Source organism: Suncus etruscus, chromosome 14 (assembly GCF_024139225.1).
Source record: "Suncus etruscus isolate mSunEtr1 chromosome 14, mSunEtr1.pri.cur, whole genome shotgun sequence".
In the NCBI taxonomy this organism is placed as follows: Eukaryota; Metazoa; Chordata; class Mammalia; order Eulipotyphla; family Soricidae; genus Suncus; species Suncus etruscus.
The window spans coordinates 50,698,342-50,712,696 of record NC_064861.1 but is presented as its reverse complement, the minus strand read 5'-3'; the positions used below and the strand labels follow the sequence as shown (position 1 = coordinate 50,712,696).

At 42.3% G+C, this 14,355-nt stretch overlaps 1 protein-coding gene across 2 annotated transcripts in view; it reads left to right on the top strand.

Annotated features, from left to right (window-relative positions):
- The first annotated feature begins 8,117 nt into the window (after positions 1-8,117).
- The window catches only part of BBS2 (Bardet-Biedl syndrome 2), a 33,004-nt gene continuing 26,766 nt past the window's right edge, over positions 8,118-14,355 (top strand). For both annotated transcript variants that reach the window (XM_049786067.1, XM_049786066.1), the window contains exons 1-2: positions 8,118-8,305; positions 12,714-12,945. In XM_049786067.1, the coding sequence (XP_049642024.1) occupies positions 8,189-8,305; positions 12,714-12,945 (349 nt within the window). In that variant the 5' untranslated portion in view covers positions 8,118-8,188. The remainder of the gene's footprint in view (positions 8,306-12,713; positions 12,946-14,355) is intronic.

The following is a 14,355-nucleotide window of genomic DNA, read 5'->3' as shown; positions in this document are numbered from 1 at the left end:
TTAAAACATATACTTCAGTGATTGTACATGATTGTACACTTGGTAGGGTTTTTCCTTGCTCATGTCCAACCTGGGTTTAATATGGTCCCCTGAGCTTCACTAAAAGTAAGCACAGAGACCAGATTAAGCCCTGAATGTGGAGAGTATTATGATGAGAGAAATGTGTCAGAAAGAAATTAAAAAGATAGTAAAATAATAATACCCAAAGACAATAGAGACAAGATCCAGGAGGACTGGTCAATGGCAGGAAGCTTGCCACAAAGGTGGTGATGGTGGGGAGAAAAGGGTTAGGACAGAGAAGAGACCACTATGACAAAGATAGTTGGAAATGATCACTTTGGACAAGACTTGGTGATGAAAGGAGATAAAGTGATATACAAGATACCTTTTCAGTAACAATATTGCAAATCACAATGTCTAAAAGGAAAAATAAGGGAGAGAGGGAGAGGAAAATTAAAATGTCTGCCATAAAGAAAGCAGCAGCGATGGCAGGGGAAAGGATGGGAAGGAAACTGGGGACACTGGTGGCAGGAAATGTGAAGTAGTGAAGGGATGAATGTTAGACATTGTATGACTAAAACTTAATCATGAACAACTGTGACTGTGTACCTCATGATGATTGAATTTAAAAATATTAAAGGAGAAGAACTGAGTGTGCCCCAAGCCCCAAAAATTATAAACGAAAGAACCCCTACTTCCAGGGATCTGGGGAGAGAGTACAAGGGGTAAGGTGGTTTCCTTGAATGTGGTTTGCCAGGGTTAATTTGGCACCATAGGTAGATCACTGGCGCATTGCTAGGAGTGATCCTTGACTCAGAGCTAAGACTAACTTTTGAACTTCTCTAGTTTTGGCCAAAAAGAGAAGCCCTACTTTTAGAATATAATTACAGATATTATTCATTTAAAATGTATGGTTAAATGAGTTTTAACAAATGCATACATCTAAGTGACTATCACCACAATCAAAAAACATAAATAGGTATATTATGTCAAAAGGCCCTTGTCCCCTTTTGGGGACCGGAGTGGTAGCACAGCGGTAGGGTATTTGCCTTGCACACAGCTGACCTAGGATGGACCACAGTTTGATCCCCCAGCGTCCCATATGGTACCCTAAGCCAGAGTGATTTCTGAGCACAGAGCCAGAAGTAATACCTGAGCATCATCGGGTGACCAAAAACCAAAACCAAAACCAAAACAAAAACAAACAAACAAACAAAAAACCCTTTGTGTCCTATTATAGTCAGACCTCCCTCCTATCTGGCCCAATCCCAATCCCTAGCCCTATGCAAATTTCTGAAGTCTCGATCCTGCATCCCCTAAAATGACCATCTTGCATAATTATTGTGCATTTGCCAAAATGAAGATTAACACTGGCACAACATTGTCCCCATCAACTTCCATCAAGTTTTGCCCACTTTCTCTCAAAGACCCTTTCTTCTGTTCCAAAATTTTATTTTTTAATTAGTAATCATATCTCTAATCCTTTCCAATCTGTTATGATTTCTCCAATGTTGTTTATCATGCTGTCGATGGTTCTGAGCAGTACTGGTTAACTATTTTATAGAACTTCTCTTATTATATGTGTTTAATGTTAAACCAAAAGTCTATAAGGGATGAATGGATGAGAACGACCCCCAGTTCCTTGAGAGAGAAATTGCCCAAGACAGTCATGAGGATTTCTGGGTCTGATATTTCATCCTTTTCTTCACCAGAAGCAGACTAGCATCAAGTATTTGACACAGGCACAATAACCCATTAGACCTCTCCTCACCACACATTGTCCTACCAGTCTATTTTTCTCTTCTATGATTCCCCAAGCTCTACTCTGATAGTCAGATAATCAGTTGGAGGTTTGAGCTGAGCACCAGAGTTGTGACAGGAGACAGAGACATGATGTCATCATGCAGAGGGCAGGCTCTTATCTTCATTCACACCCCACTGTCCTAGTGGTCCCGGGAATCTGGGGGATAGAGTCTGTAAGGTCACCCTCAGCCCATCCCTCAACATCACTTTGCAGGTCTCAAAGTGGCACAGAGAAGAAAGAAAACTCATCTGGAGAATAACTAGTTACACTTTCAAAAATCTCATAGCTAGGGAGCTATCTATGTGCCTGTTGGACTGGCAGGCTGGGAGGTCTGGGAGGGAACTTAGGTGAACTGGTGGAGGGAACCTGCACAGATGGTGTCTCAAACTCAACTATCTGTTACTTTGTAAATTATGGTTCTTTAATGAAATAATACATTTAAAAATGGGGACTGAAGTGATAGCACAACAGTAGGGCATTTGCCTTGCACGTGGCCAACCCAGAGCAGACCCTGGATAGATTCCCGACATTCTATATGGTCCCCTGAGCCTGCCAGGAGCGATTTATGAGCACAAAGCCAGGAGTAACCCCTGAGTGCCAGAGGCTGTAACTCAAAATCCCCCCCAAATGAGGGCTTGAGCAATAGTACAGCAGGTAGGGTGCTTGCATAATATGAAGCCAATCCATATGGCCAACCTCTATTCCATATGGTCTCCTAAGTGTGCCTGGAGTGGTTCCTAAGCACAGAGCCAGGAGTAATCCCTGAGCACTGCCAGGTATAGCCCCAAACAAACAAGACAATAACAAAATCATTTAAAATTAAAAAAGTTTTTAAATAAAACAAATAGCATCTTTATTGATATGGGACAGGTTCTAGATCTTGAGTAGTTCCATTGTAGTGTGTTTCTCACTAACTTTTAGTGTCTTGAGGTGTGAAGAGGAAGTTTCCCTAAATCTCTGAGTTCTTTTGGGGTTGTTGGAACAATAAAGTTAATCTCAGGTTAGTAAGAGGAAAACGACAAACTTGATTCCCTGGAGCAAGTGGACAAACAGCAGGGTATAATCCCAATGAAAGTTGGACAGGCCTGGGGCTCCAAAGATTGTCCTGATGAGGAGACCAATATGGCAGAGACCAGATGAGCAGTGTGCTGTACACCTGGCTAAATAGCTAGAGGGTTGTTTTGTTCTTTGGGGTTTTCGGCCCCACTCAGTGGTTCTCAGGGGTTGTTAGTTCATGGTACTTGGAGGACAATGTCGGATGTTGGGATTCTAACCAAGAGTGGACAAAGTGGCTGCATTCAAGGCAAGTGTATATATAATCTCTCTGGCTTCTTGGCTATTTACTTTAAAATTTTTGTGTTGTTTCAATGTGCTGGGATTAGAACCCAGGACTCACACATGCAAGGCAAATGATTTACCACTGAGCTGGATCTAATTAGTCCACATAGCTTTTTTTGATAGTAAGGCTATTTCTGGTAACTCTAATTCTGGATAATATAATCCTCAATTTTCATCTTCCTATATTTTTATAGAAATGGTAAAAAACAATTTTCTTCAGCCTTAACTATAGGCCTGGGAAGTCCAAGAAGAGAACTTATTGCTTTAAGAGGCACAGGAATGGGGACTCTGAAATTGGCGACCTCTTTAAGGAGTTCTTGGACTTCACAGCCTCATTACCCAGGTAAAACTAGAGTTCACAGTGGCACCCGGATGCTGAAGTGGTCTCAGAAAGAGATTGAGACTAGAATGCCTCCCCCAAATATCCAGAGTGGGCATTTGGGAATGTGGACTATTTCTAGGTAAGGTAACCCAGGCCTATAGTTAAGGCTGAAGAAAAATTGTTTTTTTACCATTTCTATAAAGGAGTTCAGATCCCCTGAAAGTGACAATAAATCCCCTATGTGACAATGAATTTAAGTTTGCACATGGGTCTTGGCAGCAACCACAAGAGACTGTAGGTCAGAGACCACCTCTCTTTTCTGGCATCACAAGGCCCAATTTAAAAGGTTTAAGGGTGGGGTTGGGAGTGGGGGGGCACCTAATATTGCACTGAGGACATTTGCTATCAGTCAGTGAGATTCAAGGGAGTTGGGTGTAGAGAGAGAAAAAGAGAGAGAGAGACAGAGAGAGATATGAAGAGGAGAGAGGAGGGAAACTTGAACTGGACATTATTTAAGGGATTGGTGTTGAAATATCAACTGTCTGAAATCCAATCATGAGTAACTTTGTAATTTCACTTTATACAAAATAAAATACTTCATTTCTGCACCCACAAAATGGGGATAATAATGTTGTAAGGCAACATTGTAAGAGAGAAGAAGTCAAAAAATCAACAAATCAGTTATTGTGAGGATTTAGTGAGATAATCTAAGGAAGGATTTGAGGAGTCTGTTCAGCAGTCTGAGCACATAGTAAATGTTCAATGTAAACTTCTACAATTCAGAGTAGGTAGGAGTGGTCGTTAGTAGTAATGATAAAAACTTCTCATCTACTAAGCAACTGTCAGATTTGTTTCAAGATGGTTCATGCTATTAAGTGACGGTGAATGTTAGTCCTCGTTGATTATGTGAGAATGAGCTGATTAACAAGATCCACATACATCTTCTGGCCTCTCCAGCCCACACAGGGTGTATTCAGATCAGAGGGGCGTCAGAGGATGGAAGTCGGAAGCTAGAACACCTGGAGACCTGATGGGCTGTTATTGCGCAATTGGTGCTAGTGGGCTCTGGTCCCCATTTCCCAATGGGTTCGATAAGAATCTTAATGGTATTTAGACAAGAGGCAGCAAAAAATGAGGCTGTAGAGAGCAAAGGTAGTCAGCATTTGGAGAACTGCATAAAATCTGTCAAAGAGCTTGAATTATTATTTTGACTGAAAAATGAGGGGCCAGTGAAGGAAAGTGGTAGCCCTGGTAATACTTAGTCATCTTCAAAGTGGGATCACAGCTGAGCCCACCTCAGAGGATCATTGTAGTGATAAGTGGAATGACCCACATGACAGTGGCACTAGAATCTGCCCCAATGAATACTACTGCTGCTGATCATATTGTCCTGTTAAGAAAAACAATGGTAAAATTCCACACCACTGAGATGGTGAACAGAACAGGCAAGTTTGGACCAATGGATGGAGGCCAAGCCCAGCTCACACGCAGGGGGTCATACATTCCTCTTCCTGCCAGGGTGAAACCAAACTCCTTGATGCTATGGTCCCTTTGGGCCTTTTCCTTTTCTTTCTTTTTTGGCATTTACAAGTTTATTTTACCTGTGCCCAGATTTTAAGATTTTATTTCTAAGGAGACATGTTTTCAAGTGAGAAAGTGCAACATTATCCATGGAAATGGAAAAAAACCAAAGTAATTTGAGTTATTTCTGTTCACCTAGCATGAAGGGAATAGAACTCAAAATAGTTCTATTTGTTTCTACTAGGGTGAGCTGCAGGCTTCCTAACTTTTCTGGTATGTTAGTCATTCCCCAGGCAACTGAACTCTGTGTAGAGATGTAGCCTCATTTTCACCCCATTTGAAAAAAAGGCTCATGAAGATTCACTAGTTAATAACAGCTTCCCTATTTGGTTTATTTCTCTCTACATATATAAAACATGTATATCTGCACCTCCAAACACATGTATATATATATATACACATTTTGTTTTGTTTTCCCTTTCTCTTTTTTTTTTCTCCGTGTTGTCTGGAATCAGACTCGGAATTTTACATACAAGACAGATGCTTTTGGGGCCGGAGAGATAGTATGGAGGTAAGGCATTTGCCATTCATGCAGAAGGTCATTGGTCCGAACCCCCGCATCCCATATGGTCCCCTGAGCCTGCCAGGAACGATTTCTGAGCATGGAGGCAGGAGGGCAGGAGTAACCCCTGAGCGCTGCCGGGTGTGACCCAAATACCAAAAACCAAAAAAAAAAAAAAAAAAAACCAAAAAAAAACAAGACAGTGCTTTACCACTGAGCTATCATCTCTCTAGCTCAATATTTTTTGGAGATCCATTTGATATAAGTTGCAGACATCATGTTCCTTATCTCCAACTTATTAGTTCCATGGATATATGAAAGAGAATGAATCTTATATTTTATAAATAACCTCAATATATTTGTCATATTCAGGGATTTAAATTAATCTAACAGTATTTTTAATTCATCATCCATATTCAATGTCACTAATTTTCTCACTTATGTTGTAATAGCTACTTTTTTTTTTCATTAGTAACAGCTAACATTTTAAAATTTTATTTTAGCCACAAGAGTGGTCAGTCTCATGGGCCTGGAGAGATAGCACAGTGGTGTTTGCCTTGCAAGCAGCCGATCCAGGACCAAAGGTGGTTGGTTCAAATCCCGGTGTCCCATATGGTCCCCCGTGCCTGCCAGGAGCTATTTCTGAGCAGACAGCCAGGAGTAACCCCTGAGCACCGTTGGGTGTGGCCCAAAAACCAAAAAAAAAAAAAAAAAAGAGTGGTCAGTCTTGGTATGCATATGGGGACCAAATGGTGCTAGAAATGAAACCCAACTTCCATATTCAAAGCGCATGCTCTGGGCCTTATGGATAGCTTCCTGATCCTAACCAATTTCTTAAAACCCCATTAAAAATTGTGGTAACATTGATTACATGATTAATATGTTTCAGGTTTGCTTTCTCACACCTCTTAAAAACTAAGGTATCATATTACACCGACCCCCTCAAATATCTATATCCTTCCCCCTCATCCTATTGGGCCTCTCTATCCTGCTGCTTTCTATGCATGGGTGAGCACTTCTACACTCTGAAACAAAGGTTTCTTTTTTGCTCACTGTGCACCTGTCACATTTTCCTGATCTCCTATTATATGCTCAGCCCAGGACATGGACACACACGAACACACACATCAGCAACCTCTGTTCTACATTCTGAACCAAACACACACACACACACACACACACACACACACACACACACACACACACACTCCACACACACCAGATAGAAACCTCTGTTTTACATTATGAACAAAAAGCTGGTTATTTGGCTTCGTTTTTGCTCCTTATGCTTCGGCCACATTTTCCTGATCTTCCAATGAAAATTATCAGACTGCTTTAAAACTCACTTTTGAAGTTCTACCTGCAGCATCTGACAGTAATTTTTTTCCTTTTGGCAATTCTATTCATTTGGCTTCCAGGACATCCAAGTTTCTTGGATCTAGTTCCTCAGTGAGTGCTCCTTCAGTCTACTTGGTAACTTGCTAGTCTCACCCTTCTACCCCTAAATGTATATTATCCAAGGTAGGCAGATGAACTCTCAGGACTTAGATACCTGAGTTTTTTTTTTTGCTGGAACTTCCTTCACATTCTCGCCTGAAAGTAATTTCTCAATGAGGTTATTCCTTGCAACCCTACTTAAAATTGCAACTCCCTTCCATCCTTTTATTCCATTTTGCTTTACACCAATGTCCTACTACGGTTATGTATGCTTTAATGCTGACTACAATCTGTGTGAACCCTGTCAACTCTAGAACAGCAAGCCTTGCCCTTTGCTGACTGCACCATCTCTCAAACAACAACCCTCCACAATACCTCCCATTCCCCCAATAGAGAATTCTTTGGGGAAGCTTTATGAGGTTTGTTCTGCCCTTTTTCATTTAAATGATGACGTTTTTAAAACAAGGGACCGCTGAATATTTTAATAAACTTAAAGCGTTATTCTGGAATATGGGGAAAGATAGTGACAGAAATTCTGTAGTTCTCGATTTCAGCTAACTCGAAGGCAGGCAGGCACTCAAGCCTTTCTCCAATGAGCTTTTGAAAAGTGGGGTGTGTTGGATGTGAGGGCGATCTGGCTGCGACATCTGTCACCCCCATTGATCGCCAGAATTGAAAAGTGGGGTATGAAATCCGCAGGGGTATTAGGAAGAGAAATCCCCAGGGGTATTAGGAAGAGAAATCCCCTAGGAACCGGCGCAGTTCACGCCCACGGTGAACAGGACGCTCACAGTACATGATCGTGTATTTGAATCTAGCGCGGAAAATTGGAATGACAAGAGACGTTTTTTCATTCCACTGGGAATACAGCAGTTCAGCCCTAGCTGCGAGCAGGACTGGACAGCGCAGGCGCAAAAAGGAGACGGGCGGCGAGGCCTGCGCAGCCGCAGAAAGAGATGGACGGGTGTGCGCAGTCGCAGTAAAAGAGGGGCGATGTGCGCAGCCGCAGTAAGAGTGGGCGGGTGTGCGCAGCCGCGGAGGACACTAGTGGTCCAGGACTCAGCCCTGACCCGCGCTTTTGATCTTTGGTTGAGGTAGCTGCTGCTGGGTTGCTCGGGTTTGCGTTACCCTCCCCAGGGCGGGAGAGGCCGGCTCCTCGGAGCAGTCTGGGGCCGCTGCCCTCCTTCCTTGAGTCGCCGCCAACATGTTGCTGCCCGTGTTCACCCTGAAACTGCGCCACAAAATCAACCCCCGTATGGTGGCCGTAGGCCGCTACGACGGGACTCACCCGTGCCTGACAGCCGCCACCCAGGCAGGCAAGGTAACCAACCAGCCACTCGCACCCGCCCGGATCTAAGGGGTCCCCGTTGTTCCCGAGACCCGCCCCCCTCTCTCTCTGAGGCTCCACCCCTAGCCGCGGTTGCCGGGCAACGGGGCAGTCGCCACCCGTTACCAGGCTCTGCCCTAAAGGACCCAGTGGCTTAGCTGCGCAGCTGGCTGTCACTGGACGGTGATGGGTGGAAGCCCCTGGACAGACTGAGCGCTTAGGAAAAAAGAAGGGAAGCTGTGATTCTTTTCTTTTGCATTCGCAGTTGGCTGATTAGAGAGTCAAAGAAGGCTTCTCAACTAGGATGTGGTGGAAATGCAATTAGAGTGCATGTTCTTTGACAAGTTAGCACTTGCATGAATATTTACAGCTTTCATTGTATATTTTGTATGTTTTCTTATGTGCCTTTGGGTACCTAAGTTAAACATTTCGTGTTTCACTTAGATTTTTTTTTTTAAACAACAAAGCCAAGCCCTTTGCATGAAAGACAATTCTTGTTGGTTTAGCTCTCTGGGCACAGCTGTGAAATAAATGGACTGAAAAAGGTCTGCTTGACATTAGTTCAGCACTTTATTGACGTCTTTCTGTGTGCCAGTGACCTGTCACTAACTCCCAAGGTATAAGGGTGAAGTGCAACAAAGATTCACCTTGAAGCCCACATATGAAATGGGGGGGATACATAACAGAAAAACACTGCACAATCTCTTGGAAACAACGCAGAGTGGAAGAGGATGGAAATGGCTGTTGTAGGTCATATGATCAGAGCGATATCTGTCAAGATGACAATCAGCTCTGATAGCTATGAGGAAGCAAACCTTGTGGAAATGTGTGATACAGTGGCTCCTAGACAAAGGGATCAGCAAGTGCAAAGGTCTTGCAAAGGAGAGAATTCCTTGTGGATTTCAAAAAAAAATCTAGGAGGTTTCTGGGCTAGAATGAAGCAAAAGGAGAGGGGTAGTCAGAGATCTGGTCATACAGAGCCTTGTGGACCTTGGTACAAACACTGGTTTTGAGAAGGTGGGTGTTGTTTTAAATAAAGGGGAAGGGGAGGAAAGAGAGAAAGATCTAGGCCCCAAATTTAAGCTCACGTTTCCCATGACTTCTCAAAATCACTAGGATGACCTTATTGGCCCCCAAGTACTGGTAGGCAGAATCCTGAACCCTCAGGCCTGACCAACTAGACTCAATATGGCTAGCAGTGACCTCAGGCCTTTCCACACCATTGACAAGGTTTCTTCTAAAGTAAACAAAAGCATTCCAATTGAGACTGAGTCCCTCCTTGTCCACTGTGCCCTCATTTGTGGAAATAGTACTTGTTAGGTGGGATTCTGTTGTGAACCTGGACCTGAGGCTGCCATTGAATTTAAATGGTCATCAGTTCCTCATTGGATAGAACAGAAATGGACACTGGACCCAGGACACTGGAATTGGTTCATTTGTTGGACGATCAATTTATTTTTTTTTTCTGGGATAGGAGGAATAGTATATCAGTTAAGGCACTGTCTTGCATTTGGCTAACCAGGATTCATTTCTTTCTATCCCATATGGTTCCCCACCAACAGTGATCCCTGAGCACAGAGCCAGGAGTAAATTCTGAGTATCACCTGGGTATGGCCTAAAACACAAATAAGGACAAAAAAAAAAGAAGGAAGGAAGGAGCTTGGATTTTTTTTCCTTGCCTAAAGGACTGATAGGTTTTGAGGGGGGCATTTAGGAGGGCATTAGGGGTTCCATTTCTGTGTAAAGAGAGCAGCAAGTGGGAAACTTGAGATGGCTAGTGGGACTCCTGTTCTTAGTAACAAACCCCACGCTATTTCCATACCAATAATGAAAAATGTGAAGTATGGAAGTTATTTCCTGTCTAGTGTTTCTTAGCTATTAGATTACTTTGTTAGATTTCTTTTGCTTAGAATGTTATAAAAGGAAGTACCTCAGGTTTGGAGCCAGACACCTGTCTTCATGTCTCAGTTTTATCCCTCAGTCTCAAGGTGCCTTAGTCTCTTTATCTGCAAATCAGGGATTAGGATCAAATGCAGTAGTATTCTAGAAGCATGTTGTATTGTGTAAAGTATTACACAATTGAGAACATAAAAGCAGGGCCGGAGAGATAGCACAGTGGCATTTGCCTTGCAAGCAGCCGACCCAGGACCTAAGGTGGTTGGTTCGAATCCTGGCGTCCCATATGGTCCCCCGTGCCTGCCAGGAGCTATTTCTGAGCAGACAACCAGGAGTAACCCCTGAGCACTGCCAGGTGTGCCCCCCCCAAAAAAAAATAACATAAAAGCAACCTTCCTTAGCTATGTCATGTTTCTGAACAGTTCTTTTAGAAATTGTTTTTTATTGAACATACTACTTTGTTTAAATAATTTGACCTCGGGACCTGACCCGGGCTGGCTTGAGGGAGCAGTTCAGTCCATGGCACTGTGTGTCCCACCCCCAGCACTACTTTTGTAGTCCTGTGGGCCCTTGAGTGCTGCTGGGGGAGCCTTGTAGCTCCTAGTATCTCTGAGCTCAAGTACCAATCCTTGAGGTTCACATAGCTGGGACAAGTATTGCTGGGAGTGAACCCCAGGCCCTAAGTACTGCTTGGGTGCACTATGACATTAGCGATTCTTTCTTTCCTTCTTCCCTCCCTTCCTCAAAATAAGTATTGGGCTAGAAGAAATTGCTAGCTTACAAGAGCCCATCAGTCCAGTCTTAACCAGTTCTTTAGAATTTTCCCATTTCCCCTTCACTCCTTAGGAAGCTTTCTTGGGGACTAGAGTGATAGCACAGCTGGTAGGACTTTTGCCTTGCACACAGTGGACCCAGGTTTAATCCCTGGCACCCCTTATGGTCCCCGAGCCTGCCAGGAGCAATTTCTTTTTTTTTTTTTTTTGGCCACACCCGTTTGACGCTCAGGGGTTACTCCTGGCTATGTGCTCAGAAATCGCCCCTGGCTTGGGGGGACCATATGGGACGCTGGGGGATCGAACCTCGGTCCGTTCCTTGGCTAGCGCTTGTAAGGCAGACACCTTACCTCTAGCGCCACCTTCCCGGCCCCAATTTCTAAGCACAGAGCCAGGAATAACCCCTGAGTGCCACCAGGAATGGCCCAAAAAATAAAAAGAAAAGCTTTCTATATGCAGTGAAATTTTAATAACAGTTATATCTAAATAATTCCATTTATTTTTGGTACCATGATTCTTTGAATGACTACTAACCATTCTAATAGCTAAGGTTACTCTTGAGAATTAATGTTCTAATCTTTTTTTTTTTTAAGCTAAAGCCCAAGGAAATCGAATGTGCAGACAATCACTTGGGTGATTATGGTCATTGAAATGGCTAACTAATTTTGGACTAATCATTAATTCTATCTTAGTAGTGTAGACTCTAGCTTTTTAGTTGTATAACTGAGTATATGGTTAGTGAAAAAAATTGGCAATAGTAAAAGGTTTCTGAACTGAAAATTAATTCATAGTCTACTATGTAATGTACCTGAGATGTTCTGGCATTTCTTGTTACATTTATAAAGGAGTAGCAAGAGGAAGAAGTTTGAGAAGCCCCAGCATAGACCAGTGTTTCTCAAACAGAGCATTAAGGTCCCTGGTGGGGCCCCACCATATTCCACGGGGGGAGAGGAGGCACAGGTTTAAAAAAAATCACAAAAAATGGGGAAGGCCACAGTTTAAAACTAGGAACCGTCCAGTAGGATGGGGTGGGGGCATAAAAAGAAGTAATATCAAAAAGTGATCATGATTAGTTCAGAAATGGCTGAGAAATAGTGATTTTTCTCACTAAAAGTTGTAAGATTGATGTGTATGGATCAGTTTGTAATGACCAGATTTCAAAACTACCAGTTTGAACCTTTAAACTACAGTGTCAGACAAGGATTAGAAAGTTAAAATTTTAGGTGTTTGGGTGGAAGTACCTAAAGGAGAGACTCTTTTTTTTTTTTTTTTCCCTTTTGGGCCACACCTATTGGTGCTCAGGGATTACTCCTGGAGGGACTCAGGGACCATATGGGATGTGCGCTCTGCCCCAAGTTCTATTGTTTTCTGTGACCTTCATGGTTTGTACCAATTACATTGTGGCTAATATTAAATTAATAAAACAGAAATAGGCTGGTTTTGTGTGAATGCTTTGACTTCCCGCTAGTGGGCGATCTATGATCCATGGAAGATACAACCAGATCTTGTCCACTATGTTTTACAGGACTACTGTAAAAACAACTGGATTTTCACAGTTTATAATTATTGAAAGCTTGCACAGCCAGTGTTTTTAAGGTTTTTAGGTGATTGAAGTGACTTTTTATTCATGTTAATACCTGTTTATAACCTAACTCTGAAAAACACATGATAATTTTACTTTTTTGGTATGATAAGGTATTGTAACAAACTGGTGTTTTTTGTTTTTTTTTAAGGTTTTTATTCACAATCCTCATACACGGAGCCAGCATTTCAGTGCATCCAAGGTCTTCCAGAGTCCCCTGGAGTCTGATGTTTCACTTCTCAACATTAACCAAGCTGTCAGCTGCCTAACTGCAGGAGTGCTGAGCCCTGACCTTGGCTATGATGCTCTTGTAGTGGGGACACAAACTAATCTTTTGGCTTATGATGTCTATAACAACTCAGATTTTTTCTACCAAGAGGCAAGTATTCTCCTTTATAACAAGTAATTTCTCATTACCTGTTAAGGTTCCTTTGTTCTTTTCTGCTAAGAATAGATCCATTGAGAATGCAGCCCAAAGCCAGGACACCAGCAAATACATCTCTGGATGACTTTACTCTGTAGTGAGAGGACAGTGGCTTATAGAGCTGTAGCCTGCTTTCTACACAAAGAACTCTCTAATTTCTTCACCTAGAAAGAATACTTTATTCTTGATTTATCTGAGTTATTTATTTTCATAAATGTTATATAAGAACCTTTTTAATATAAAAGCAATTAGTATTTGCAGTGATGTCCTTAAAGTATTCAAAAATAAATTATATTGTGCTTATGTACTTTTTTCAAGAAGTCTGAGAATTTATTAATTCTGAATAGTGGGTCTCTATAAGTATTTGTTTTCTTATTTGTATTTTTTGTTTTTGTTTTTGCTTTTGTATAACACGCAGTAGCATTCAGGGGCTACTCCTGGCTCTGTGCTCAGAAATCACTCCTGGCAGGGTCAAGGGACCAAATGGAATGCCAGGGATCAAACTCGGGTTGGCTGCATGCAACCACTGTGGTATTGCTCAGGCCCCGTTTTTTTCTTATTTGTATTTTTTAGTAACATTTTGGGGGGGGGGGTTGGGTCATACCCTGCGGTGCTCAGGAGTTACTCAGGGCTCTGCGCTCAAAGTTGCTCCTGACAGGCTCAGGGGACCATATGAGATGTCAGGATTCGAACTGGGGTCTGTCCTATGTTGACCACATGCAAGCCTTACTGCTGTGCTATCGCTCTGGTCCTCTTTTAGTAACTTAACAATTAAAAAGAATAATATGCTTGCTCTTCAAGCTCATGCTCTGCCTTGAACACAAATCTCATTTGCTTATTTCTAAATTTGTGTTTTTATTTATTTTGTTTTGGGGCTATACCTGGGCAGCACTAAGGGGTTAGATTATTTCTGACTCTGTGCTCAGAAAATAACTCCTGGCAGGTTTGGGGGGATTATCTGGGATACAGGGGAATGAACCTGGGTCAGCCATATGCAGGGCAAATGCTCTACCTGCTATGTATTACTCTGGTCCCTCTAAGTTTCTTTGCTTGTTTGTTTTCATTTTGGAAATACCTGTGTTCTCTCAAATTACCTGTGTTAAAAAAATACCTGTGTTCTTTCTTTTTTCTCACTTCTTTCTAGGCAAATTTAGTTCAATAAAATCCATTTTTGCTTTACTCAAAAGAAAAATAAAGACTAGCAATAAGAAAACTGGGTGATAAGCATCAGAAAGATTCCTATCCAAAAGGATTAAAATTGATTATAAGTTTGGGTGTTTTAAAAACAGAACTCTTAATTTTCTGTGAAATTTGGCCTCTAGACTAGAGCTTTGTGGTTTGAGAGAGTTCCAGATGTGATAGTTTTCTG